The sequence below is a fragment of the Odocoileus virginianus genome, chromosome 10, assembly GCF_023699985.2.
Source record: "Odocoileus virginianus isolate 20LAN1187 ecotype Illinois chromosome 10, Ovbor_1.2, whole genome shotgun sequence".
NCBI classification, from domain to species: domain Eukaryota; kingdom Metazoa; phylum Chordata; class Mammalia; order Artiodactyla; family Cervidae; genus Odocoileus; species Odocoileus virginianus.
Genome location: NC_069683.1, coordinates 30229092 through 30255299, shown reverse-complemented (window position 1 = coordinate 30255299; position 26208 = coordinate 30229092). Strand labels below are relative to the sequence as shown.

At 43.4% G+C, this 26208-nt stretch overlaps 2 protein-coding genes and 1 non-coding gene across 11 annotated transcripts in view; 1 reads left to right on the top strand and 2 right to left on the bottom strand.

Moving 5' to 3' along the window:
• NUMA1 (nuclear mitotic apparatus protein 1) overlaps nt 1-11799 on the bottom strand; it is a 71048-nt gene extending 59249 nt beyond the window's left edge. Inside the window, exon 1 of one of the 2 annotated variants that reach the window (XM_020883833.2) lies at nt 11652-11799. The gene's annotated coding sequence lies outside the window, so the exon portion shown is untranslated. Of the gene's footprint in view, nt 1-11512; nt 11627-11651 lie in introns of those variants that run through there. The other variant, XM_020883832.2, reaches the window with a different exon arrangement.
• Nucleotides 1337-1408, bottom strand: TRNAR-UCG (transfer RNA arginine (anticodon UCG)). Its single transcript has one exon. It is a non-coding gene; the product is annotated as a tRNA-Arg (tRNA).
• A 48-nt stretch (nt 11800-11847) lies between the features above and the next one.
• LRRC51 (leucine rich repeat containing 51) lies at nt 11848-25850 on the top strand. Of its 8 annotated transcripts, none has more exons than XM_070473325.1 (7): nt 11995-12094; nt 18640-18724; nt 19314-19451; nt 23315-23370; nt 23470-23538; nt 24814-24962; nt 25247-25850. In XM_070473325.1, exons 3-7 carry the CDS (start codon nt 19370-19372, stop codon nt 25386-25388), a joined length of 498 nt encoding a protein of 165 aa, XP_070329426.1. In that variant the 5' UTR covers nt 11995-12094; nt 18640-18724; nt 19314-19369; the 3' UTR covers nt 25389-25850. The 8 variants fall into 8 exon arrangements, with proteins under 8 accessions (XP_070329422.1, XP_070329424.1, XP_070329426.1 ...); XM_070473326.1 differs by having other exon boundaries at nt 11996-12094; nt 23333-23370; XM_070473320.1 differs by adding an exon at nt 17162-17255 and having other exon boundaries at nt 12029-12094; nt 23315-23538.
• The last annotated feature ends 358 nt before the right edge of the window (nt 25851-26208 follow it).

Genomic DNA, 26208 nt, shown 5'->3' with positions numbered 1-26208 from the left:
ATCTGAACAAGTATTATACTGAACACACTGAATTTCTGAGTGTAATTTCATTGTGGTTAGCATAGGAAGATATTCTTATTTTTTCAGCAAATACCTGCTGAACTATTTATGGGATGAAGTAACATGAAGTTCACATCTAACAGTCAATAGGTTCAGAAAATGAAGGACAGAGGCCAAAACAGCAAAATGTTAATAATCAGTGAATTGAGGTGAAGAATATAGAAACATTTGTTACATTATTCCTGTAAAGTATCTGGAGGTTTGCAGAGCTTGGGAAGTAGGTAACTCCTGTATTTTATATATATATATATGTGTGTGTGTGTGTGTGTATGTGTATATATAGGTACATATATACATCTTTAAATACTCAGCTCTGTGAGAGGTGAAGTAAACACACATTATGTATGTGCTCACTGAACAAGGAAACTGGGCTTTGGGGTCAGCAAACCAGACAGAGTCTACCTGGCAGCAGTGCATGAGGGATAGAGTGGCAAACTCCAAGTGAACCAGAAGCTTCCCTCAAACTCACCTCGGCATGCCGTAAGCAAGAGAGAAAAGTAGGCAATCAAAGCTCTTGTTACCTCATCCCTCACTGAGACCATCCAGAAGTCAGACACTCAGCAAATGACCCCTTACAGGGCAGAATGCAGTCGTTACCCACACATAAGACAAAGGGCTCTGTATCCACCTTACCACAGGATACCCAAAACGTGACAGCCTGCAAAGTGTCTCTGGCCAGTCACAGGAAGGCATTCAAGTGGTCAAATAAATATGCCTGAAATATATGCACGGTCTTTACTCCTCACCAGACAAACCAGTCCTTAGCTGCAATAAGGCAGAAGAAATCTGCAAGGCTGAATCACTGGCACTTCCTGCACTGACTTCAAAGAAACTGATCCTTAAAGAGGAGAGAAAGGGCAGCGGACACGGCTGCCAACAGAGGCCTCAGCCCAGCAGCATGCTATACAATATGCTCCCTCTCCTCTCCTCAGACACCAGATCATTTTATTTCTGCCAAGTGGTCCCTTATTAGGGTGACGGACTGCCCAATGGCCAACCCTTAACCTTGACTCTCTCCTCCCCTCACTGACAGCCAAGATTCTGTCCCTTCCGGATAGCTCCCCCCGCAATTCAGCAGAAAGTCTAATCAAAACTATTCCCCCCGAACTTCCATCAACTGAAGTAAGATCTCTATTGAAAGAAAGTGAAAGTGAAGTCTCTCAGTCGTGTCTGACTCTTGTGACTCCATGGACTGTAGCCCACCAGGCTTCTCCATCCATGGGGTTTTCCAGGCAAGAATACTGGAGTGGGTTGCCATTTCCTTCTCCAGGGGATCTTCCCCACCCAGGGATCGAACCTAGGTCTCCTGCATCGAAGGCAGATGCTTTACCCTCTGAGCCACCAGGGAAGTCCTCAAGATCTCTAGAGGTATAACATTCAGCTTGCTTCTCAAACCTACCATATTTAGCATGTTTTATCAAAGACAAAATGTAACATGTAAGGTTGGTGTGTTAAACTCTGGAATTGTAAACTGTGAAGAAAAGAAAATACAACGTTTTTAGATTTGATATGGCAAAAAGATCTTAACAGGTTTGATGTATCAAAAATAGCAAATGTATAATTTAATAGGACTAAATATAAAGCCCTGCATTTAGAATAAAAGAAATCAACCAAACTAATACGGGATGGTAGAGACCTGGTACATAGTTCATACTGAAAAGGTTGCCGTTTGGCTGGGGGAAGGGGGTTGTGTGGCGGGGAAGGCTGCCCATAGTGGGAGGAGAGGCCATACAGTCTCACAGGAAGCATGAATGACAGAGCCACCCAAAACATCAAACCAGCTCAGGTCATGTTAGGAGACTAATCTATGCCCCACCTCTGAAAAGCAGAGCGTACATGCAGAGGAAGAATGATAACCACCCTGGTGAAGTGTCTGAAATCCACAGCATGAAACATGAAAACTTTTTCAAATATATGCAATGCACTTGTCATGCAGATGAGGAGAAAGACTCATATGACCCTTTGCAAGAAGACAAAACCAGAACTAGCGAGTGGAAGTCAGAGGAGGATAGATTCTGGTTTGATGTAGGGGAGGAACTCTCAGCACAACACAGAAGTTAACAATGTTACAGAACCCAGAATGCTTGGATCAGAACACCAACTCCACCTCTTACAAACTGTATGGCTTTGGGTAAACTAAGTTATAGCAACAACAGTACGATAGAGCTTTGGGAAGCAGTTCATGTAAAGTGCTTAGAACAGTGCCTGGCTCACATTATATGCCAGAAAAAAACAAAGTCAGCTATCGCTGTTACTGACTGCTGATATAATGGACCATATAACCTGAAAATCTTCCTACTAAATGTGCCTGAAAATGCCTAGTAAAACAGAATAAAAATCCTTTTTTACTTGCTAGTTAAATTACTATCTCTTAGAACCACACCTACCCTGTAGTTATGGTCTGCTCTGCATTGCTGGGGCTTGGACTCTTCCAATACCACCTCACCTTTGCCAGCTGGCTCCCAGTTAGGGTCTGTTAACGGGGTGCAAACAGGAAAAATCAAGGCAGGAGGAGGCTGCCAGGAACTTCCTTCTTCCTGTGGCTCTCTGCTCCTGACAACTGCAGTTGGTTTCTCCCTGCTTCCTTCTAAACTCCCTCTTTGAGGCACCAGAGCAGGGCTCAACCAAACCTGGCTCCCCCAGGCCCCTCCTGGGGGCTCCTGAGACACCAGCAACACCAGGCAACACCTTCTCCTCAGAGATTCCAGGCGCGGTCCCACCAGATCCCTCCAGAATTCTAAGTTCTGCCAACCCCAACCTTCTGCCTTTGTTTTTCAGTCCTGGATGAAGCAGCCGCTTAATGCAGTTACAATGTAAGTTACTTGAAGATTCCCCTTTTTGCTCTTTCAGCCCTCCAACAAAGGTTTAAACTAAATCCCTTTACTGAATTCACTCTCTTAAAATACCTGTGTGTGGTTTCTATTTTCCTGATAGGATTCTGACACTAAATAAACTGAACTCACAAGAAAGTAAAAGAAATCCCAGGAAACAGAAATTGTTTCCTGAACAGAAGCTGAAAATTGGATTAGTGAGGCATAGCTATGTAGCAATGTAAGGAATCTGTGACCTCCTCATACTTCAGATCTTGAGCCCATAAAAAGCAACTGAGATCTCTGTATAAAGGCTGGGTGTGCATGCTAAGTTGCTTCAGTTGCATCTGACTTTTTGTGACCCTGAGACCCTCAGTAAAAAGAGACTAGGAAAAAAAAAAAAAAAAAAACCCACCTGTCCACAGGAAAATAAGGAAGGTTGCCTTACAAATGTAGTAAAGTGGGAGGAAAAAAAATTTTCTAGGAATTAATAACCTGGGTGCACACAAGAGGTGGATTTGGAATTTTAAAATTTATAATAAATCTGTGGCCTAGAAATCTACAAGTAAAGAAAAATTACAGACATTTTAACCCCAGGTTGGGGGCTAAGCCTTGAGTTCCCAAAGAAGCAAATACAAAGTTGTAGCAGGAGACACACAAATGGCCAATAAATACATGAAAAGATGTTCATCATCAGGAAAATGCAAATTAAAATCACAGTAACACTACATCTCCATGAGAATGACAAAAATTAAAAAGACTTACTATATCAAATGTTGGTAAGAAAATAAAGAAACCAAAACTCTCAGATACTGCCATGGGAACATCAAATAGTACAACCATTTTGGAAAACTGGTAATTTCTTAAAAATTAAAAATACCTTGCCATATGACCCAGCCATTTCACGCCAGAGAGTTAGGAAAATGTATGCTCACATATCACAAAGATTTGTACATGAATGCTCACAGCAGTTTTATTCACAACAGCCAAAAACTGCCAACAGCCCAAGTGTCCACGAACAGTAAATGAAACAGCAGTCAGAATGACCATCATTAAAAAATCTACAAATAATAAATGCTAGCGAGGGGTGTGGAGAAAAGGGAATCCTCTTGCATAGTTGGTGAGAATGTGGATTAATACAGCCACCATGGAGAACAGTATGGAGATTTCTTAAAAAACTAAGAATAAGGGAGGGGGGATTGGGAAGGGGAACACATATAAATCCATGGCTGATTCATGTCAATGTATGGCAAAAACCACTACAATACTGCAAAGTAATTAGCCTCCAACTAATAAAAATAAAAATAAAAAAACAACTAAGAATACTACTACCATATGACACAGCAGATCCACTACTGGGCATTTACCCTGAGAAAACCACAATTCTAAAAGATACATGTACCCCAATGTTCATAGCAGCACTACTTACAAAGGCCACTATTTATAAGGACAAGGAAGCAACCTAAATGTCCATCAACAGATGAATAGATAAAGAAGGTGTGGTACATAATTACAACGAAATATTACTCAGCCATAAAAAGGAACAAATCTGAGTCACCTGTATTGAGGCGGATGAACCTAGAGCCTGTTATACAGAGTGAAGTAAGTTAGAAAGAGGAAAACAAGTATATATTAATGCATATGTATGGAATCTAGAAAAATGGTACTGATGAACCAATTTGCAGGGCAGCAACAGAGACAGACATAAAAGAACAGACTTGTGGGCACAGTGGGGGAAGGAGAAAGTGGCATTGAAACATATACAGTACTCTATGTAAAACAGATCGCCAGTGGGGAAATGCTATATGATGCAGGGAGCTCAAGCCAGTGCTCTATGACAACCTAGAGGGGTGGGATGGGGTGAGAGATGGGAGGGAGGTTCAAGAGAGTGAGGACATATGTATACCTATGGCTGATTCATGTTGATGTATGGCAGAAACCAACACAATACTGTAAATATTACAATAAAAATAAATTTTAAAAAGTAAATGATAAACAAAATTGTATGATATAGTCATACAAAGGAAGACTACTTAGCAACAGTTCCAGTTCAGTCCCTCAGTCATGTCTGACTCTTTGTGACCCCATGAACCGCAGCACGCCAGGCCTCCCTGTCCATCACCAACTCCCGGAGTCCACCCAAACCCATGTCCATTGAGTCGGTGATGCCATCCACCCATCTCATCCTCTGTCGTCCCCTTCTCCTCCTGCCCTCAATCTTTCCCAGCATCAGGGTCTTTTCAAATGAGTCAGCTCTTCGAACCAGGTGGCCAAAGTACTAGAGTTTCAGCTTCAACATCAGTCCTTCCAATGAACACCCAGGACTGATCTCCTTTAGGATGGACTGGTTGGATCTCCTTGCAGTCCAAGGAACTCTCAAGAGTCTTCTCCAACACCACAGTTCAAAAGCATCAATTCTTCAGTGCTCAGCTTTCTTTATAGTCCAACTCTCACATCCATACATGACTACTGGAAAAAACCATAGCCTTGACTAGACGGACCTCTGTGGACAAAGTGATGTCTCTGCTTTTTAATATGCTGTCTAGGTTGGTCATAACTTTCCTTCCAAGGAGTAAGCATCTTTTAATTTCATGGCTGCAGTCACCATCTGCAGTGATTCTGGAGCCCAGAAAAATAAAGTCAGCCACTGTTTCTACTGTTTCCCCATCTATTTCCCATGAAGTGAAGAGACTGGATGCCATGATCTTAGTCTGCTGAATGTGGAGATTTAAGGCAACTTTTCACTCTCCTCTTTCACTTTCATCAAGAAGCTCTTTAGTTCTTCTTTGCTGTCTGCCATAAAGGTGGTGTCATCTGCATATCTGAGGTTACTGATATTTCTCCCGGCAGTCTTGATTCCAGCTTGTGCTTCATCCAGCCCAGCGTTTCTCATGATGTACTCTACATATAAGTTAAATAAGCAGGTTGACAACATACAGCCTTGATGTACTCCTTTTCCTATTTGGAACCAGTCTGTTGGTCCATGTCCAGTTCTAACTGTTGCTTCCTGACCTGCATACAGATTTCTCAAGAGGCAGGTCAGGTGGTCTAGTATTTCCATCTCTTTCAAAATTTTCCACAGTTTATTGTGATCCACACAGTCAAAGGCTTTGGCATAGTTAATAAAGCATAAATAGATGTTCTTCTGGAACTCTCTTGCTTTTTCGATGATCCAGCAGATGTTGGCAATTTGATCTCTGGTTCCTCTGCCTTTTCTAAAACCATCTTGAACAACTGGAAGTTCTCGGTTCACATATTGCTGAAGCCTGGCTTGGAGAATTTTGAGCATTACTTTACTAGCATGTGAGATGAGGGCAATTGTGCAGTAGTTTGAGCATTCTTTGGCAATAGCAACAGAGAGTAACAAACTACTGATACATGCACTAAATACATAAATATCAAATGCATTACACTGCCTGAAAGAAAGCAGACAGAAACATATACCCTGTATATATTTTCTAGATAAAATTCTAGAAAACACAAATTAATCTTCAGTAATTAGATACTTGGTTCTTGGGGGCCAATGATGATCTGTAAAGAGGCATAAGGAAATTTTGGGGAGTTATGGGAATGCTCTGTATCATGACTGCAGCAGCTTTTTCTAGATGTATAAATCTGTCAAAACTTTTTACTTTAAATAAATTTTATTGTACATAAATTATAATTAAGCAATGTTGATTTAAAAAAAAAAACTTTTCTTGAGAGAACTGACCTCAACTCAAGCTACACAAGACTACCACAGGACTTCCCTGGTGGTCTAGTGGTTAGAATCTGCCTGCCAACACAGAGGACATGGGTTCCACCCCTGCTCTGGAAAGATTCTACACGCTGCAGGCAACTAAGCCCGAGTGTTGCAACTACTGAAGTCCGAGCACCTAGAGCCCATGCTCCACAACAAGAGAAGCCAGAGCAATGAGAAGCCTGTGCATTGCAAAGAGGAGCCCCCGCTCACCACAACTAGAGAAAGCCCAAGAGCAGCAATGAAGACCCATTGCAGCCAAAAGTAAACTAATAAATAAAAATGCTTTTTAAAAAGACCACCATAGATGATACTCCTTTGAATGAGCTCACAATCTAAAATTATAAAATACTTGAGGAAACAATCCATCATGACCAGAGTCATTAAAGCAAATGGCAGGATTATATCCCCAAAACTTCAGAAAACAGGACACATTAAACTTATTTAAAGTTATTATAGAAGAATTGGAAACACAAGACAAAAGCAAGATACCATGAAACAGACAGCCAGATTTGAAAATGAACCACAGTACTTCTAGAAATGAAAAACTTAGCGAATGAAAAATAAGAATTCAAAAAGTAAACTAATTCTAGCTTAAAGGAAATTATCCAGAGGTAACACAGAAAGATAGAGATGGAAATTATAAAGAATAAGAGATGTGGAGGACAGAATTAGAAGGCTCTGCTGATGCTGCTGCCACTAAGTTACTTTAGTCGTGTCTGACACTTCACAAACCCTATGGGCTACAGCCCACCAGACTCATCTGTCTGTGGGATTCTCCAGGCAATACTGGAGTGGGTTGCCATACCCTCCTCCAGGGGATCTTTCCAAACCAAGGACTGAACCCCAGTCTCCTGTGTCTCCTGCACCGCAGCCAGGATCTTTACTGCTGAGCCGCTGGGGAAGCCACTAGAAGGCTCAAAATAAGTTAAATATGAGATCAAGGAGAGGCACTATTTAAAGAGGCATATGCCAAAAAATGGACAACCTATGAGAAATGGACAAATTCCCAGAAATATACAACCTCCTAAGAATGAATCAGGAAGAAATAGAAAATATGAACAGACCAATTACCAGTAATAAAATCAAACTGGCAATTTAAAAAACTCCCTATAAACAAAATTCCAGGACCAGATGACTTCATAGGTGAAATTCTACCAAATATTTAAAGAAGAGTTAACACGTATCCTTCTCAAACTATTCCAAAAAATTACAGAAAGCAATGCTTCCAAATTCACTTTCAAGGCCAGTGTCACTCAAACACCAAAATCAGACAAAGATATCACACAAAAAAAGAAAATTATAGGCCAGTATCACTTTATAGTTATAAAAATTCTCAACAAAATATTAGCAAACCACATTCAACAACACATTAAAAAGATTATACACCATGGTCACATGGGATTTATTCCAGGGATGCAAGGATGGTTCAATATCCACAAATCAATGAAAAATACAGTATTAACAAACTAAAGAATAAAAATCATCTAAATGAATGCAGAAACACTTTTAACAAAATTCAACATCCGTATATGATTTAAAAAAAAAAAACCATCAAAGTGAGTCCATAGGGAACATACCTCAACAAAATAAAGACCAAATATGACAAGCCCACAGCTGACAGCATCTCAGCAGTAAAAAGCTGAAAGCATTTCCTCTAAGATCAAGAACAAGACAAGGATGCCCACTGTCACCACTTTTACTCAACATACTGTTTGAAGTCCTAGCCACAGCAATCAGGCAAGAAAAAGAAAAAGAAACCAAATTGGGGAGGAAGAAGTAAAACTGTCACTGTTTGCAGATGACATGGTATTACTGAAAATCCTAAAGGTGCCACCAAAAAACCATTAGAAGCAATTAATAAATCCAGTAAAGCTGTAGAATACAAAATTAATACACAGAAATCTATTGTTTCTATATGCTAACAAAGAACTATCAGAAAGAGAGATTAAGAAAACAATTTTTTAAAAAATTTTTATTTACAACTGCATCAAAAATAATAAAACACCTAGTAGTAAATCTAAAGAGGTAAAAAGTCTGTACTCAGAAAAGACAGTGGACGAGATGGTTAGATGGCATCACCAGCTTGACGGACATGAGTCTGAGTAAGCTCCAGGAGTTGGTGATGGACAGGGAAGCCTGGCCTGCTGCAGTCCATGGGTTTGCAAAAAGTTGGATACAATGGAGCAACTGAACTTAAGATATTGGTGAAAGAAATTAAAGATGACACTAACAAATGGGAAGATACACCATGCTAATGGATTGGAAGAATTAATACTATTAAAATGAGCATACTAGCCTAAGGCATTCTACAAATTTGATTCAGTCTCTATCAAAATACCAAGGTAATTTTTCACGGAACTAAGACAAATACTGTAATTCTAAAATTTGTAAGGAAACACAAAAGACCTTGAATAGCCAAAACAATCCTGAAGAACAAAACTGTCCTCATGCATTGCTGAGGGGAATGTATATTGGTGCAGCTGCTAAGGAAGATAGTATGGAAGTTCCTCAAAAAGTTAAAAACAGAACTATTATATGATTCAGCAATTCCACTCCTGGGTGTTTATCCAAAGAAAATGAAAACACTAATTGGAAAAGATATATACACCCCTATGTTCATCGCAGCATTACTGACAACAGCCAAGATAGAGAAGCAACCTAAATGCACATGGATAGATTAATGGATAAAGAAGGTGTGGCATATAATCTAATGGAATATTACTCTGCCACAAAACAGAATGAAATCTCTCCATTTGTGACAACATGGTGAGTACATGTGATAACATGTACTAGGTGAGTGAAATAAGTCAGACATAGACAAATATTGTACAATTTCAATTACACGTGGAATCTAAAAATCAAATGAAAAAAATAACAAAATAGGAAGACTCACAGATACAGAGAACAAACAGGTGGCTGCTGAGGGAGCAGGATGAGGGGATGAAAAAAATAGGTGAGGGAGACTGAGAGGTGCAAACTGCCAGTAACAAAATAAGTGAGTCACGGATTATGAACTGTACAGTGTGGGGAAAAGAGTCTATAATATAGCATCTTTGTACGGTGACAGATAGAAAAACATTTTTTTTTTTAAATAAAGAGATAATGACTGGGAATTTTTATAAAACTGAAAGGTATGAAACCTCAGACTGAGGCATCACTATTAGCCCAAGTAGAATAAAATTAAATCCACACATGTAATGAAACTGCAAAACACAAATGACAAAAAAAGAGGATCTTAAAAAGAACCAGAGAAAAAGGCAGGCTACATACAATGAAATAATAGTTAAATTGTGAACACAGTTCTCAGAAGTTAACAACAAAAAGCCATAACTTCGGTAAAATGACATTTTCAAAGTGCTGGGGAAAAATAATTGGAAGCCTAGTACCCAGCTAAACTATCAATCAAGATTGATAAGGAAGTTAAAGACATTTTCCAACAGAGTATTTACCACTAACAGACTCTCACTAAGAAAACATCTGAAGGGGGAATTCTGTGGCAGTCCAGGGTTGGACACCATACTTCCATTGCAGGGGACACAGGTTTGATCGCTGGTGGGAAAACTAAGATCTGACATGCTGCATAATGTGATAAAAAAAAAAAAATCAGAAGCATGTATTCATCTATTTGATGAAAACGAAGGAATAAAATGCAAGAAATAATGAAGGAAAAAACAGTAAACATATATGGGTAAAATGAAATAACCGCTGAAAGCACAAAACTATGTTATTTATTAGAACTGTTCTAACATTTGGGGGTGGTCTCATTCTTGGAAATGCTCATTTTGAGTCTGTTTAATGTACACTATGCTGAAATAAATGGCCTCCAACATATCTACTGACCATAGGGTTTTATCAATTAGACAAAGCTGCCAAAACATTCCCTGATCAGCTCTGTTTAGCCATCTGCAGCAGGGTTCTCCCTCATCCTAACAGTTCTAAAACTTGAGTCTCAGTTCAAGGCATTCTTTCCACTCCCATATTCCACAAATTTAAAAAAAGAACATTCTAAATAGAAATGTCCCTTATATGAACTTTTGGTTAAGATCTTCTAGTTTTGGGGAGTATAGTTTTTGTCTATGGATTAGGATTCAGGCTTTATAATTAGTCATCATTTGCTTGAACTTGGGCCAAGAAAAGAGTACTTTGGCAGCTTTCACAAAGAAGTACGCGCGCTTCTTTCTCCCTCTGAAGGAGAAAATACCACACAGGATCAGAAAGGGAGGGAACACATTCAACCCAGCTGGCTGAAGGCTGCCTTACCTGATTTGAACATTCCCTCTAGCTTCCCATATATTCACAGCAGTCACATCACTTATACTCAAAAATGTGTACTCTCCAAGATGCTTGCAAGAAACAGCCCACCTGATTTGACCCTCATAACCTCAGGAAAGTAGATAAGGCAGGTAAATTCATTGTTTACATATGAAAAAAGTGAGACTCAAAAGAAATTGACTCGTCGAAGACGACCCGCACAACCAACACAATCCCTCCCTTTCACTTAGACCCAACCCACAAAAACCCCCAGTATAGCCAACCATGCGCGAGCTATGTATCCCGGGCCAAGGTGAACATAAATCTCAGGCGGCCCATCTGTAATAAACTATAATAAAGCTGTTAGGAATATTAAAAAGATGATCCATATAAAGGGTGTGGCACGGTGTCTGAAACGTAGTTGGCCCTCAGAAAATGTTTATTATTACTACTACCACCATTGTTAACAATAATAGGCGAAGACTTCCCACTACAGGAACCCTCGGCGACACTCCTTTCAGGAACCTGCATTACCAACACCCGCGTCTCCCCCCGACACAATTCCACGGACACGCCCCCAAACAGAGCCTCCCCCTAAGCACGCCCGGCACCACCCTCTCGGACAAGGCCCTTTCCTTACAAACCTTACCCTCGAAAGACTCTCCCCAGTCAGCCTCGTTTATGAAGGAGGCCTTCCTCCCGTACCCGCCTCTTCAGCACCTCTTTTAGACTCGGGCATCCCTGCAGGTGCCCCAGCCTCACGCTAGTAGCGGGCCCGCGCCGATTACCTGGCCGCGCGCTCCCGCTCCGACTCTCACTTCCCTAGGATCGCCTTCTTCTCGGGCCCGCGCCAGCCCCGTGAGCGCACAATTAGTTTAAACTATGGCCCCGCCCCTTCGCGTCGCCCTGCGATTGGCCCCTGTCGGCTGGCGTCGCACGCAAAAGCAGCCTGAAGGACCCGGGGAAAGGAAGTGTGAGGGCCACTGTAAAGGGGAAAAGGGTGCCACAACTTCCGGACCCTGGCCCGCGGCTTGAGTGCAAAGACAACTACAAATCCCAGCACCACCCGCGGCTTTGGAGCCCTTCCCTTGAGGAACTACAGTTCCCGGTAGGCATCGCGGCAGCGCCTACGGCTCTTAGAGGGGACGTGGTGACGTAAACAGTTACCATGGAGTTGCGCTGAGTAACCGTGAGATAGTGGACTCGGAGGCTGGAGGGGAAGCAACTGCGGGTGAGTTGGGCGGGAAAACAGGAAGCCTGCTCTAGGGTACAAGAACTCTATGGAGAGGGGAGGGGCACACTGAAAGGCTAAGAGCTTGCTTTCTTGGGAACCTGAGACCTACCCCCGCCCCACTTGCCTTTAACCCCCTTCACAGTGAACAAGACACAAACCCTTGTGGGATAGATGGGCGAGGGGAGGGAAGGGAATTCTGAGAAACAAACCCAGACAGATATGGGGTCTTAAGAACATCCCCCGTCACAAAGATGGGATCCCTCCCCCTAGTACTACTTTCTCAAATCCCTGACATATCCTGGGAGATCTGAAACGCCGTCAAACGTGTGGTTGGTTTTCCTCAGGTCGACTAAGTCTTCAAAACATGGGAGTAGGATTAGAGTAAATCACAGCCCCTAATTCTGGAGATGTAGGAAACTTTCTGGGGCTTGAATTGCCCCTTTCCTTCCAAGCAGGAAGACCCCAGGGTAGAGCCTCCTTTTCAGAGAGTCAGCAGGATCTTCCCTCACATACTTATTAGGGGTTCTGTCCTTAAATTATATTTTCTCCCTACACCACTCTGTGGTCTGCTTCTCCAAGTTCTGCAGTTAAAGCTTCATTCCTTTGAACAGTATTCATGATAGGTTTGTTATATTTAGCGACTTACCTAGTGTTTTCACTTCCAGTCTTTCTTTTGAGCTTAGTGAGGCCAAGGATATCACAGATTGGAAAACTGAAACCTATAGAGGAGCAGTGACTTGCCGGAGGCCACACACCAAATCAGTGACAACTAGGACTAGACCCCAGTTTGCCGTCTTCCAGCCAAGTCTCTAGCTTGCGCCTACAGCCTCTCTAGCTTAAGGACTTACTCAAAGTAGTTTAACTGCCCTGGGGCAAAAGACCCTTTTATAGCCTACACTGGGTTATTGACATTTCACCCTGAATGAGTTTCAAATCTTTCCTTGAAAGTTTAAATGGGGAAAGGGAACTAGAGAGACTGAAAGCAATGGAAATCAAACATTTAACTAAACAAGAAGTAAACAATCTTAACGCAGCACCTGTGTCTGATGCTGCCATGATCAGCTAGCTTCTGGTTGACTCCTAACTGACCCTGATTGATCACTCACTATCTTAAAGCTCCCTCATGCTTTGTCCTAGGCTAACTTTCCACCTCACTCTAGATTCTCCTCTTGAATTGTCTTATCCACATCTTTGTTTACCACCTATATGCATCAATACACAAGTGTGTATCTCCAACCCTGCCCAACCTCATCCCCATGCTCCAGATCTATAGAACCAATTGCATCTTTAACAGCTCCTTCAGATATCTCAAAGACCCAAACTCAACATGTCTGCAGCTGAACTCATAATCTCTATGTACTCCAAGCCAGGATCTCTTCCAGTGTCTTACCTGTATCCACCATTACAGAATTAAAAAAAAAAAAAAAAAACAAGAGTTATCTTTAATACCTCTTCCATTCCCATCCATTATAAAATCCTGTCAACTTTACTTCTAAATATCTTTTTTTCTACTCCTAGCTCCCGTCACATCCTTCCTGCCTTCAAAATCTGATTGTTCACTTCCCCCACAAGATTCCCAATTAAAAATATACCTTGGGCTTCCTACTGCTCTAAGCATTAGGCAACATCTCAGCTTGGTTCCTGGAGAAGGAAATGGCAACCCACTCCAGTACTCTTGCCTAGAGAATTCTGTGGACAGAGAAGCCTGGTGGGCTGCAGTCCATGGGATCGCACAGAGTTGGACACAACTGAAGTGACTTAGCAGCAGCAACAACTTGGCTCCTGCCCACCTCTCCAACCTCCAGTCTAACCATACATTTCCTTCCTGTTCTCCCTCCAGTTATATGACCTTCTTTAAGGTCTTCAAAATTTCCAAGAAACCACTCACCACAGAGCCTTTGCACATGCTGTTATCTCTTCCTGAAACGTTCATCTTTTCCCTATGCCATAGTTATTTGCATTTATCCTTCAGCTTTCTTGCAGTCACTTCTTCTGGAATAGCTCCCCTGACTAAGCCCAGACCAGCTCAGAGCCCTCAATTATAGCAACTTTCTGTCCCTCTCTGTTATAGTATTATTCACTGTTACAATGTTTAACATATTGTTAAGTACTTACTACTTGCCACTGGCTTCCCTGGTGGTCAAAGAATCTGCCTGCAATGCAGGAGATGCAGGTTTGATCCTTGGGTCAAGAAGATCCCCTGGAAAAGGAAATGGCAACCCACTCTAGTATTCTTCCCTGGGAAATCCCATGGACAGAAGTGCCTGGTGGGCTATAGTCCATAGAATCACAAAGGGTCAGACATGATTAAGCAACTAAATAACTCTTGCCACCACTGTAGGGATACAGCCATGAGAAAAACATGGCTTCTGCCCCAGTGGAGTTTATGTAAACACAGGTAGTAAGGAGATAATCTTTGTGTTATTAGTGCTACCAAGGGTAAATAAAGGGTGTGATGGGAGGCCAGAAGAGAAGTTGCACACCCAGACTTGGATATGAAAAAAAAAAAAAGGGAAACCAGAGTTGAGTCATTAAAAATTAGCACAGCAGAAAGAAGAAACTGTACACCAGAGAAAGCTGGATGTACAGAAGCCCAGAGGCAGGCACATGAAACTTACTCAGAGTAGTTGCATTTGGCTGGACTGCAAAATTGGAGGTGAGGGTAAGAAATGGTAGTGTGTTGGGGGAGGAGGGGCAAGAACCAGGTTGAATTTGGGGCCTCCCTTTGGTACCTGGAGATATATCTTCCCAGAATACATTAGGTTATGTGGCAGACTTCATGACATTCTTCGATTTTCCTTCCACCTGTAGCCCATAAATAGCTCTTACTGGGGCTAAGCTGTTGAATCTCCTATCAGATCTCTTCATCTGAATATTTCTCAAAGCTTCCTGGGCCATCATGTTGCTACTTAGCTGAGAGGGAAGGGATAGGCTATCAACAAATCAAATTGCAATTGTTAGCAGTTTCCCCAAACTGAAAACAAATTTCCATCATCAGCTTGGGATTGATTAAAGGAAGTTAAATTAAGTAGGTTACACACAAATTCTGTGGAACACTCTGCAGCTATTAAAAAGGATAAAAGAATCTACAACAATTTGAACAGGAAAAAAAAGTAGGTTTACAAAGGAATAGACAGAATGTGTTCATTTTAAAATATATAATTTTGTTATGTGTGTCTTATAGAAGGTTATATTCCCAAACTGTAAATCATGAGCGCTCTTGGAGAGTGAGATGGGGAGTCAAACTTTTAGTTGCTACTCTGTGTACCTCTCTATTCCATTTGACTTCATTCAGCTATCATGTTAACTTTCAAAATTGAAAAACAGTAAATGATATTTCCAGTTGCAAGAAGAAAAACTTCAAAACAAAGTAGGTATGCCCCTAACCCTGTCATTCATCAAGTCAATCAGGGTAGACAAATGAGGAAGACACTAGGGTCTGACTAGCTCTTGGTCATGAGGCTGAATAGCAGTTTTGGAGAAAAGACTCCAAAAACAGCCACTGGAGTGAATAAGGCAACCTTACAGCTTGACACTTCTCCTCACATATGTCACTTCAAGGCTCACTATGTGACACCTTGAAGATATCATTCATTTATTCTTTTATTCTTTCATTTTTCTATTTATCCATTTGTCCATCAAACCTTTAGTGAATACTCAGGCTCAGTGCAGGGTAGGTGGGAAGGTGGGAAGAGAGAAAGAAGTCTGCTTTCTGTCCCTGTCCTCAAGCTTAAGAGTACAGAGAGAACAACTGGTTTTATTTATTGAACATCTGTTACAGAACATACAACAGCTTTCAAGACAGGGTTTGTCTCCATTTTACATTTGAGGAAACAGGCTGTGATGAAATTTTTTTCAAAGTACAGTGGGGGCATGTATCTGTTAGCTACTGCTACATAACAAACCATCCAAAAAAATGGTGGCTCAAAACAATAAACATTTATTATTGCTCCCAGGTCTCTGAGTCATCCATGTGTTTCATCTGGTCTTGGCTGGACTCATTCATGTGTTTGCAGTCACATGTGGGTTTGGTGACTCTCCTGATCTTCACCTGGGGTAGGCTGGCTATAGGCTAGTATAGGATGGCCTCACCTGGGATCGCTGGCTCTTTTTATCATGTATCTCACCTACACGTGTTTCTCATACCCCTCCAGCAGGCCAGCAGTGTTCTCTTGGCACTGACAAACAGAGCGAGGGCAGGTCCTCTCTTTAAGCTTGTTTGCTTCATGTCTACCAGCATCCTTTTGGCCAAGCAAGTCACATGGCTGAACCAAGCGTCAGAGTGGATGGAACTATTAAAGTCAGAGGGCAAAAGAGATGGATGCAGGGGAGACCATGATAAGGTTCATCCAGGGAGTTAACACAGGACACAATGATCAATTTTTTTTGGAAAGAAGGTCTTCAAAGAGGGTACACTAGAACTGAGTATTGAAACACAAGAGTATTCACTAAGTATGCAGCTGTTTCTTAGAACTGGATGCAGGCTGGTTTTCTACAATCAATAGCAACCCAGCAGGCCTTCCTCTACTCATGACAGACAGGGTTCTATTATTTGTATCTTGGCTTCATTCCTTCTGGTCAGGCATAGAACAGCAGGCACTCAACAAATGTTTGAAGAATTGAATTAAATATCTTACTGTGAATGAGGTGTGGACTCAAACAGCTGAATCTTGAAGCCAATTGTTAGAAAGAGCAGTTTAGCATCACCACTCCCAAAACAGAAATCCTTGTATTTGGCAGTGTCTCATTCATTCCTCCCACAAACATTTCCCAAGTGTGTGTAAGCCAGGTCCTGTACTAGATGATGAATAAGACACAATACTAATTCACAGCCTGAGCTGTTGTTTAAATGGAGAAGACTAATAACCCTTTCCAATGGGCTGATTTATCCAACTACTGGGGCTCTATTTTTTAATACTAACTCTTCCAGAAAAATGCACCAGGAGCTGGTGCTACACAAATTCAGAAGCCCTTTGGAACTGCACTGAGGTTCTCTGATGGTCAAGGAGACTAATGATAAAAATCTGCCTTTAAATACTGTAAGCTAAAATCCATGTCCTGCAGGGCTGAACTCTGGGGTCCCAACAAAGAACTCACTTTGAGAAAACATCCAGTCTTACTCAGAGGCATCAAACTCGTTGTGGGTCCTCAAGTCTAGGTGAGAACACAAGCCACCTTCCTCTATTTCTACAAAAGAATAAAGTGTTTTTTGTCATGTCCGTAGATTTGATATCCAAAGATTCAGATCTCCCAACTGACAACCCATGCCCACCAGGTCCGTCCCACACTTGACAGACAATTCAACTGTCAAGTGACTCAAGCCAGCACTTTCCCAAAACTCAGTTGAGAATGCTTTTTTTCCTAACCTGTAAGCATGCTGACAGATCTCACTTGTTTATATGTATTTTATTTTTTGACTGCACTGCACGGCTTGTGGGGTCTTAGCTCCCCAACCAGAGATCAAACCTGCACCTTCAGCAGTGAAAGCATTAGACCACCAGGGAATTTCTGAGGCTGCTGCTTTTTGAGAGGAAGAAATTCACTTTCCATTCCTCTAAACCTGTTCAACTCTATCCTTGCATATGTTAAGTCACCAAAAAAGGAATTTACCTGGACTGTATTAAGCTTAAGCTGAATTACAAGCTACAAGGTCTGTGGTTTTTAAAAGAGAAATTCCATGTCAATAACATTTGTGAATTTCACTGTCTCTGCATACAAATGATTTGTTTCTTTGACTCAAATGATGAGAACCACATATGCTAAGTTTCCCCCTTTTGCTTTAGCTTCCAGGAATTTTGGGATAAGTAGAGGCAGAGTTTTCTAATTCCCTGGTACATCTCTCTCACTTCCTTTATTCTGGCTTCTAATCTTTCTCTTCCATGTTTTCATTTTCTGCATCCATACTGTCCAGTATGGTAGCCTGTATTCACATGCGGCTACTGAGCACTTGACAGGTAGCTTGCTCCAGCTGGGATGTGCTATAAGTGTAAAGTATCTTAATTTTTAATATTGATTATATGTTGAATGACATTTTGGACAAAGTAGGTTAAATAAAATATACTACTAAACCTAATTTCACCTGTTTCTTTTGACTTTTCTTTATACAGCTACTAGAAAAATTCAAATTATGTATGTGGGAAAACAAAAACTATACACATGGCCGGCATTTGTGATGCTCATTATTCTGTCAGGACAGCTCTTTTCTACAAATCATCCTTTTCCATGAGTGTGTTATTACCATTAAATACCTCAAATCATTTTGGAAAACAAGTAGTAAACGGAAAAGTGACAGTAGTGGATGGCGTGAGAAGGGGAGGTTGATGGGGACACATATTTGTCAGTCTATTTATCTTCTGTTTATGCCACATACAAACCCCTCTGGGAAAGTGTCAGCTCTCCTCTTCCCAGGTGAGCGGTGGTCTCATGGCTCTGCCCAGTCTGGAAAAATTATCAGCTTTATTTGAGCTAACAAACTGAAAAGGATCTGATAAGACAATTCACATCACATTGTAAATGACTGTAACACTGTTCACCCCTCTCAGGGGGGTATTTCCATTTTAACAGGGAACAATCCCTGAACCCAAAGGAATGAATCCCTAATGGTGGAGTTTCAGGCATCAGTGACAGGTGAGTGCGAGTGAGGCAGACTCTGGTTTTATGTGTATGTGTGTTTATATATGTACAACTACATTCAGGATGTAGCTGAAAGTAAGGTCTTTGGATGGAAAGATTACGGGGCTGACAGACAAGCAGAGAAGGTAGCAAATCCCCATCTGTGTTAGGCTGCAAAGGGCTGGCGGACACCAAATCCACTACAGGCCCTCAGGGGTTTGTTAAGCAACAGAATAGCCCAGTTGATGTCATCAGAGGATAGGTATCAAGACAGCCTCTGTGGTAACTTCTGTGGAGTAGCAGGAAGGGTCTGAGTAGGATTCAGGAGCCTATGATGGCAGTCCACAGCTGACTCACTGGCTTAACTCTGGGCAAGTGCTTTCACCCTGGGGTCTCAGTTTCTTCGTCTGGAAAGTAGAAGTGGGTGTTTTAACTGTCAGTGAACTCTCAGGGATGTGAAGGTGCTTGGAGAAGTAGGAAGTGCCTACAAATGCAAGGAATCAAGATTGGGATCTTCAAGTAGAAATGCAGCCACGCAAACCTGGGGTGGAGGGCTCTGGGGAAAACCTGAGGGCCGAACACCAGTCCTTCTCTGTCCTCCCAGGCTGAACCCGGATTCCCAGGGCCCATGCTTACACCTGACAAACGATGGCCTGAGCTATGAACAAACGGAGCTATATGAACACTTCGGTGCAAGAGCCCCCTCTTGACTACTCCTTCCGAAGCATCCACGTGACCCAAGGTCAGCCCCCAGAGCACAGCACGCCACTCGCCATGGCAGCAGGCTGGATGTGGTCCCCAAGGAGAAACCAGCCTCTTACTTAAAAGCCTTAAGAGATTCTTCCTATAAGCCTGTGGGATTTTTGTCACCATTTTGGGGAGTAGTAGTGGGTAGGGAGGTTGGAGTGGAAGAATCTGGCCTTTTAAAAAATCAGCACATCTGAAAGTAACCAAGGGGGCTTTTAGGGTAACTGATGCTCGTCAAAAGAATCCAGGCTATGGCAGGAAAGTCAGGTGGAAGAAAACTGGGGAGCTAGTCTATCAGCTGATAGTTTTATTCTCCATTTCTTACTTGGAGAGAAGAGACTAATGGAAGAAAAATACAGGCTGCTTCAGCATCCCAGTCAACAGGCAGAACCTACTCTCCTGTCTTAGAACACAAGCCTGTCCTCCTGATCACTGGTAGAAACATGCACGGTCTTGTTACTAACAAACTGGCATGTTTCCAGTCTAAATAGTTATTGACAAATTTTATATTCACTCTGGTCATATCCAAGTTTATTCCATTATCACCCACACTTATTGCATGTTCCAGCACTGCCCATGCTCATTTTATCTTTCAGTGTGTTTCTAAGGGGGCAGTTAGTACCTCTCAGGAGGGGACAGAGGGAGGCTTCAGCAAGATCATATTCTCAAGGTAATAAGCTTCTTCCCAGGGAAGTTCTTCTGTCTTTGTTATCTGCTCTCATAAACACATCAGCACACCTGCCCTCACAGAACACAGGCTGGCCTATCTTAGACACATTACCTGGCTTTGGTTGTCTCTCTTAGGTAATCAGTGGCCACCTTTAAGTTCAAGAAGCAGACGAATAGTTATCAAGGATACTGGATACTACTTGGGTTTGGGTTCAGGGTACTTACAACTTGGGTTGACATCAGTCACAACAGTAGCTCCTGCTTATTCTCTCTCACGTACCCGCTGGCTGTGATCTTCCCTTCTGACTAATGGGAGTCCAAGTTCTGCAGGGTTTTAGCTGAAATAATGGCTATGCACAAGATAGCTGAGGTGACAGAGGAAGAAGGAAGTATGACTCCTACCTAGCCTGGGAATTCCTAGCTCTGAGTGAGGAGACCTCACACCTCAATGGTGTCCTCAGAATGAGGAGAGAGGAGTTACCATGACCAAGGATAACTGCACAGCACAAAACGTAATCTGTACAGATGCCCTTTCAGTACTTAAATATTGAGCTGCTAACTATGATTAAGCACTTCTACATATCTGTGTGTAGGTCTGTACACATATGCCAGGCATGGTGCTTCTTGCTAAGTGAAGGAGGGAGAAGCATAGAGGTACATCTAAGCCCCAAAAGGCCAGTCCCTTCAGGTTCTCCACAGCACTTGGTGTATTTACTTAGAATTGGGGTTAGAGGACAGGGTAGTTGGGGGGAACTTGGTATACAATTTCCTGAATTAATATATGCAGCATAAAATCTGAAACAACAGTGACTTTAGAAGGCAACCAGTCTACCACCTCCAATGCACAGTCCTCTAACTACTCCGACAGTTTAGGGAGTCCCACACCACACAGCTCCCAACCCTTCCATTACAGGGTAAGGAATGACATACAGAAGTTCTTCACATCAGACTAACTCCTGCCCTCTGGGGACACATGCGGAAAGTTGCACGGCAACCCTTCAGGAAATACGAAGACAGATTATGTTTTCCTCAGATCATCCTGGAGCTAGACAATCCCCAGGTCTTCAAATGTTGGCATTTTGGTCCAGTTTCCAGCCCTGTCTTGGCCTACTCTGAACAGGGCAGCTTTGACTGATCCTCAGGCAATGCAGTGCTGTGATGGGAGTCTGAGTCTCAGTAACCCATAGCAACATGGACTCCCTCCTCCACCTGTGATAACAGCAACCCCAGGCAGCCTCAAGTTTTAGGCAAGGCCATCCCCAGAGGCTCCCCCTGAGCTAGGGATCAGCCCATGCTTGGTGGTATTCCCAAGCCACAGCCTCATCAAACTGGAGACTAGTCCATATGCAGGTTTATTTTGATCTTAACTTTTACTCTTCTTTCATCTCAGGGTTCAAAGTCAGGAGATGTGAGGCAAGGTGTCAGGATTAGTTTATTCATGAGCTAGGGTACTCTCCTCCAGGACAGGACCCTTCTGCCACCTCCCCCCAACCTCAGGCCCACCTGTGGGTTCTGCTCACTCCAGGACTAAGACAGAGAGCCATCTGGTGGATGCTGCCTGACCTGCAGCTGAGTTCAAGTTGGGTAGGGGTGGAAGAGAAGTGTGTCCAGTCAGAGCTGAGGGAAGATTGAAGACAAGCTGACCAGTTCAGAAAATACTAAATATTTCCTTTCTGGGAGGCAGCTTTAGACAAGTAACTAAAGGCATAATAGGGACAACAGGAAACATCTAATCACCTCAGCTGAGCTGATGAGTGGTTCTGGCTCTGCCACAACCTTATCTGTTGAAAAAAAAAAAAGGGAAGGGGTCCATATAGATGGGTTCTAATATCACTCTTTAAAAAAAAAAAAAGATTGCTCTATTTCCAACTCTCCTCCTCAAACTTTCTGAGGGTGCTGTTTTTATTTCCTTACCTTTCATTTGCTCCTGAACTCACTCCAATCTAGCTTGCCCCCAGGCCCTTGTCATTTCATTGAAACAACCCTCAACAGTGTCACCAAGGACTTCTGAGTTGCCAAAATTACCTTTCAGTTTATTTCCGTGAACTCCTACAGACTATGGATTCCCTGAGCATCTTTAAAACTATCCTGTCCTGGTTCTCCCTGCCCTGCCCTGGTGATTCACTGACTTCTCTCCCACCTTCCCAACCAGGCTTCTTTTCATTCCACATCAGCCCATAGGACTGACATTTCCCCAAATACCAAGAAACTGAGCGACACCCTTGAATATTATTCTACCCTTACTTCTAGTCAACCGTCAAGTCATGCTGTGTGTCCCCTTCATCCTTGCTTGGATGACTTAAAAGAGCCAAAATGGAAACTTCAGAGTGATCTCTCATTTCTGAAAGATGTGAATCATCTTTTGCTTTCAGCCCCTCAGTGGCTTCCCACCTCCCACAGGATGAAGTCTAAGACACTCAACCTGGTCTGCAAGGCTCCTTGCCCCCTTGCACAGCACATACACGTGTGCCCCTGCTATCCCATACCTCTGTGCCTTTGCTAGTGCTCTTCTCACCTTTTCCACTCTTCTTTGCCTGATTAATGCCTGGGCAACTTCCCTGAGCTCTCAGACTGGGTTAGGAGCCCCTCTCCTGTGCTTCCACAATTTAAAGAGCATTTATCATACTATATTGACTGTTTGCTTTCATTCTGCTCACGTGACCTCCTCCAAGACACAAACATCTGCTTCACACCTGCTCTATTACCATACAGAGCCTCTTGCTCCTTTTGTTCACCATTGTATGTCCAGTATGACGCACATAGTTACTATTAACGGAAGAAGGGGGAGGACATTTAGAGTGTGAAATTCTAGAAGTGAAATTCTATAGGGTCTGCTGGCGGATAATTCTGGATTTTGTGCTTCAGCATCTTGGCTCAGGTCTAACATCTCGTGTTCTTGGTTTCCTCATCTATAAAATGTGCCTCCCTCCAATTCCCACAGGGGTGGTATACAGAGAACCCAATGACAGTCGACATGAGCACGTGACCCAAACCAAGAGCTTGGAATGGGAAGTCTTTGGCCCTTAATCCAAGCTCCCTCTAACCGCTGGGGCCTGTGGGACAGTGCATGCAATTGCACAAGACACAACATGGGGTTATGGCCCTACCAGCTCCTCTAGCTACAAGTCCTCCCAGCTCTGTCCCTTCCCACCCTCCAGAGCCAGAAAAGCAAAGATAACACACCCAAAGCTCACTCTGTGCCCACAGATCTGTTAAGCGAGGAGCCCCGGACAGGGCTACGACCAGTAAGGCACGCGAAGTCGGGGAAGTCAATGACCCAGTCCCTGTGGTTAAACAACAATGTCCTCACTGACCTGAGAGACTTCAACCATGCGGTTTCACAGCTCCTGGAGCATCCAGAGAACCTGGCCTGGATCGACCTGTCCTTCAATGACCTGACTTCCATTGATCCTGTGAGTCCAGTCAGGGCGGGCCCGAAGCCACGTTGTCCAGCCCCCAGCCTCTCCACCTCCCACATTATCAAGGAAGTAGCAATGCAACATGGTGCTGTGCAAAGCGCATGGCTGTGGGCTCACACAGTTATAGGTTCAAATTTCAGATTTGCCTCTTACTTTGTTTTTTTTTTTTTCCATTTATTTTTATTAGTTGGAGGCTAATTACAACATTGCAGTGGTTTTTGTCATACATTGAAATGAATTAGCCATGGATTTACATGTATTCCCCATCCTGGTCCCCCCTCCCACCTCCCTCTCCACCCCATCCCTCTGGGTCTTCCTAGTGCACCAGGCCCGAGCACTTGTCTCATGCATCCAACCTGGGCTGTTGATCTGTTTCACCCTAGATATACATGTTTCGATGCTGTTCTCTTGAAACATCCCACCCTCGCCTTCTCCCACAGAGTCCACAAGTCTGTTCTATACATGAGTCTCTTTTTCTGTTTTGCATATAGGGTTATCGTTACCATCTTTCTATTCTTACTGACTTTGTGACCTTAGGTAAGCTCCTAACCTTTGAAAACCTCAACCTCCCTGTCTGAAGAATGGAGATAAATAGGCCGGCATTATAAACATTTTGTGAGGATTAAATGAAAACGTGTGAAAAGCAATCAGCACACAGCAAGCCTTCGCATAGGAGGCTAAAGTAAAATTGTAGCTTACTGGGCACCCACTGTGCTCTGTGCAGAGTTCTTCAATAGAGGTAGTCACTAAAAGAACAGCAGTACTGTCCATGAACTCAGGCTAAATGTTAAGGAACAAACAAAACTGGCCTCTTTTCATCCAAGTTCTATGTTAGGAAAGACAGGAGCTATTGTATGACTTGGAAACTGTTCCCCAGGTGCAGGGATCTCAATTTAACCGTTCTCTTAAAAGCTCTGATGTACCTAGCAAGGTGCTGTCCCCTGTTGTGACAGAATCTTAGAACACTAAAGCTGAAATGGTCTTCAGTGAAGGGACAGCTAAGGCTCCAGGAGAGCACACAGGCGCCTGGCAAGTCAGTGGCAGTGGTGGGACCCAGGTCCACACCACTTGCCCCTAGGATCACAGTGCTGTCAGTGTGGTACCCCTGAACCCCTTCAAAGGTAAATGAAATGCTAAAGTCAGTCTCAATCCAGCATGGCTGTGAGGTGACAAGTTGTTCCCCAAACTCTTCCTTTTTGGCCACCAGTCAGTCCTGAGCACAGATACAGGGCTTTGTCCAGTCTAGCTTCCAGTCTCCTTTCCCAACAGGTCCTGACAACTTTCTTCAACCTGAGTGTCCTCTATCTCCATGGCAACAGCATCCAGCGCCTTGGAGAAGTGAACAAGCTGGCTGTCCTCCCTCGGCTCCGGAGCCTGACCCTGCACGGGAACCCCATTGAAGAGGAGAAGGGGTATAGGTAAGTCCTCTGCCCTGGATGTGGGTTCCAGCTGGGCTCCCATGAGGGAAAGGAGGAGAGCTAGGGCTAGAAACCCAACACCATCCTTCTGCTCTCTGCCTGGGCCGGGGAAGGGAGTAGAAGGCTTTAGGCATTTCTTGCAGCCAATCAGGATAAATCCAGTTTCCTCCAAACTCTACTCAAGTCCGTCCATTCCTTGCAGTCAGGGGAGACAAGAGTGACTGGTGGAGGGGGAAAGGGGCCCTACAAGGGGGGCCGGCCCCCAGCCCGAGTCTTCCCCACAGGCAATATGTGCTGTGCACCCTGCCCCATATCACCACGTTCGACTTCAGTGGGGTCACCAAAGCAGACCGCACAACGGCTGAAGTGTGGAAACGCATGAACATCAAACCGAAGAAGGTCCGGATCAAGCACAACGCACTCTGAGGTTCCCAGGACCCCAGCAGTCCTAAAGGCCTGAGAGTGGTCAGTTTGGTTTGACAATAAATGATTTGAACTGTTCGTCAGATCACCTTGTCCCATGCAAAGACGTCCCCCAAATCAGGTAACCAGCATCATGTTCTGGTCTTACGTCACCGAAACGAGGAGGAAATGGAAAGAAAGGCCTGCTGGCCTCAGCTGATGGCATAGCCCTGGGAAATGTATCTAACCCGTCTGGGACCTTTGGCACTCTTTAGTTCAGATATCCTGAGGTCACAGTTGCTTCACAGAGCACCAAGGTACTGTGGAGACGCCCCAGAGGCCTCCGTGACAGGAGGCCAGGAAGATGGGCTGTGACCTCTGGATGCCCCACTTCAGTCAGATCAGAGTAGTTCCTTGCTCATGTTTTGCATGTTATGATTCTGCTTAAGATTTCTCTTGATAAAAACTACTATCTTCTGCTTGAAACTGTGTGTCTGCTGACTCCGTATCAGGTGCTCTTGGTCTGCCTGCAGACCTCCACCCCCTCACCAGGCTTCCTGGGAATTCCACTGAGCCTGAGGCAATGCCCACAAGGATGATGGCTGCCTCAGAGTCCAGCCTGTTCAGCTTTCATAGTGTTCCCATCAATGGAGAAGGGACAAGCACAGTCTTATCCAATCTGAGGTTAGCATGGGTCGAGTCTCAGCTAAGACCTGGGAATCTCCTGGATTCCATTTAGTGCCCCTAGAAGACACCCCCTCCCCCTCATCCATCACGCTGCTCACAGACTGGAGTAGCCACAAGTAAGTAGGAGGGTGGTGGGCAGGACAGAGGGGCGGGAACC